Raw genomic sequence first — 2353 nt, 5'->3', positions numbered from 1 at the left:
AAAGGGAGTTTTTCCTCTCCACTGTCGCTACAAGCATGCTTAGTGTGAGGGATTGCTGAAGAATCAATGATTCGATGCAATCACTTGGTTTTCCTTAGATAGAAAACTTTGAATCAATCTGACTGGATGATCTGGTGAACTGTAAGGTGACCTGAGATGACATGATGTGAATTGGCGCTATAGAAATAAACGGAATAGAATTGAGACTAAAGTGGCTGGTATGTTTTGGGTAAAAAAAAAAACGAAAAAGCATCAAGCTGAAAAATAGTTTGTTCTTTGTATTTTAAAGCTATTTTTTAGTGACAGGATAGAATAATTCATGAAATAAAATTATCAAACTCAACTTATTGTACTGATGGTTCTGAAACTGTTCCCCATGAGCAGAAGATGGATCCATTCCAATACAGCTGAGAAACTTCACATAAACTCTCTTCTTTATTTTTATTTTCTTTCATCCATATTTACTTTGTGGTGAACCTTTCCGTTTGCCTATAGAGGAAGGAGGGCTCTCCATTCAGCTGCAAGTTCAAACTTTTTTATTTTCCAGAGCAGACTTTGGTTTCTTTCAGCCCCCTTCTATCCTCTCTTCCTCTGTCCCCATCCTTGTCTTCTGTTTCCTTGGCCCCTCTGTCCCACCTCTTTATTTGCTTTCCCATTGTTTTGGTCTTTATTTCCCCCCATTAGCTATCAGCTAAGCTGTGCATTATAAGTGTGAGAAGCGCAGCTCGGGCTCGTTGTGTGAAAGAAATGGAGCCGGCGTGACCTCGAACTGTGGGCGGTGCAGCGCTTCAGTCTGGCGGCTTCTTCAGGCAGAGCGGAGGGAGGACAGCGCGCGCACACACTCTCTATATCACACACACACACACACACACACACACGCAGCCAAACAAGGAGCCGTAGTAGGATGAGCATGGAGGAGCAGTGAGGAGCTGGGACGGACCGGGACCTGTTCCCCACTTCATCTGAATTACTTCTCCGAGCTACGCGCGCGCTTCCCGCAACATGGAGACTAAAGGCTGCGGGCTGCTTCTGGCTGCGCACTTTATCCTCATCTGCCACCAAGGTAAGAAAAGCTGCGGGGTGTTTGTTCCGCTCTAGGCTGCGGTGTTTACAGCTGTAGGTTACTTTAGGAGAAAACCAGCTGGCCAACTGTGCGCAGCAGCTCCAGGCGCGCAGCTTGGAGAGACGCAGCTTGGAGAGATCTCTGGGTTCAAGTTTGGCCACATTGACCGGAGTCAGTCGTTGTTGCTGAGGCTCTGTCCGCCTCTCTGTGGGTTCTGGGATGTGTCCCGTGTTTTAGGAGACTCGCTGCGATGCTTCAGTTAGATGAGAAATGAAAACATTGAGGAGCAGAAGGTCTCCTATCAGCTCCGAAGCGAAGCTGTCAAGCCTGAAGGAGTGCTTTGGTTCAGTAAGACTGTCAGATGCTCCTAATCTGTCTGAACCAACAGCCATAATCCCTCAGTGCTTCACAGAAACACCTACTCTCACTGCGCATGAAGGGGCTTCCTTCTGCAGGTCAAAGGTCAAAAGGTTTCTATAAAATGAAGAAATCAGGCTGATTTACTTTAATTACTTCACTTTCATCTGCTCAATGCAGCAGTGGGTTGCACTGCTGCCCTGCAGACGAAAGGTTTTAGGTTCGATTCCCGGCCTGGGGTTTTTCTGCATGGAGTTTGCATGTTCAACCTGAGCATGCGTGGTTCTCTCCAGGTACTCCTGCTTCCTCCCACAGTCCAAAAACATGAATGTCAGTTTAATTGGCTTCTCTAAATTATCCTTAGGTGTGAGTGTGTGCGTGAATGGTTGTTTGTCTGTGTTGCCCTGCGATGGACTGGCGACCTGTCCAGGGCGGACCCCGCCTCTTACACATAGACAGCTGGAGATAGGCACCAGCACCCCTCGTCACCCCAGCAGGTATAAAGCGCGACGGAAATTACTCCACTTTCATCTGAGGATCAGTTCAATTTAAATATTTCACTCTGCTTGAAATGTTAAAAGATAACACAACAGCTGATTGTTGGAGTTTACCTTCAGTTTCACAGACTCTGAAAATGAAAACTTAAGGGGAAATTTTTAAAGAGGTTCCTGTTCAGACTGAAGCTGCAACAGTTATGCTACGTTAACACCTGAAGCAGCAGAAGCAGCAGGTTTAAATGCAAAGTCAATGGTTGACGCGCATCAAGGCGCAGCAAAAGGTCCCGCAACATATTTAGAGCAAGAGGAGCAGCAACTCATGTGCTTCTGAGGCGTTTCAGAAGCAGCTGGAGTTGAAAACTTGAACTTTAGCTGCTGGACCAATCAGAGAAGCTGATCTGGGAGCTGGCAGGGAGTCAGACACAGCACTGCTGAT

The 2353-nt window shown here is 46.8% G+C and overlaps 1 protein-coding gene across 1 annotated transcript in view; it reads left to right on the top strand.

The window, feature by feature from the left end:
* Positions 1-868: 868 nt before the first annotated feature.
* Positions 869-2353, top strand: part of ptprz1 (protein tyrosine phosphatase, receptor type Z1) — a 125047-nt gene continuing 123562 nt past the window's right edge. Inside the window, exon 1 of the mRNA XM_015387431.1 lies at positions 869-1063. Within this exon, the coding sequence (XP_015242917.1) occupies positions 1003-1063 (61 nt within the window). The 5' untranslated portion in view covers positions 869-1002. The remainder of the gene's footprint in view (positions 1064-2353) is intronic.

The sequence above is a fragment of the Cyprinodon variegatus genome, unplaced genomic scaffold (assembly GCF_000732505.1).
Source record: "Cyprinodon variegatus isolate N-32 unplaced genomic scaffold, C_variegatus-1.0 Scaffold394, whole genome shotgun sequence".
Classification (NCBI taxonomy): domain Eukaryota; kingdom Metazoa; phylum Chordata; class Actinopteri; order Cyprinodontiformes; family Cyprinodontidae; genus Cyprinodon; species Cyprinodon variegatus.
The sequence above is the reverse complement of the archived record's forward strand: the minus strand, read 5'-3'. Positions and strand labels throughout refer to the sequence as shown.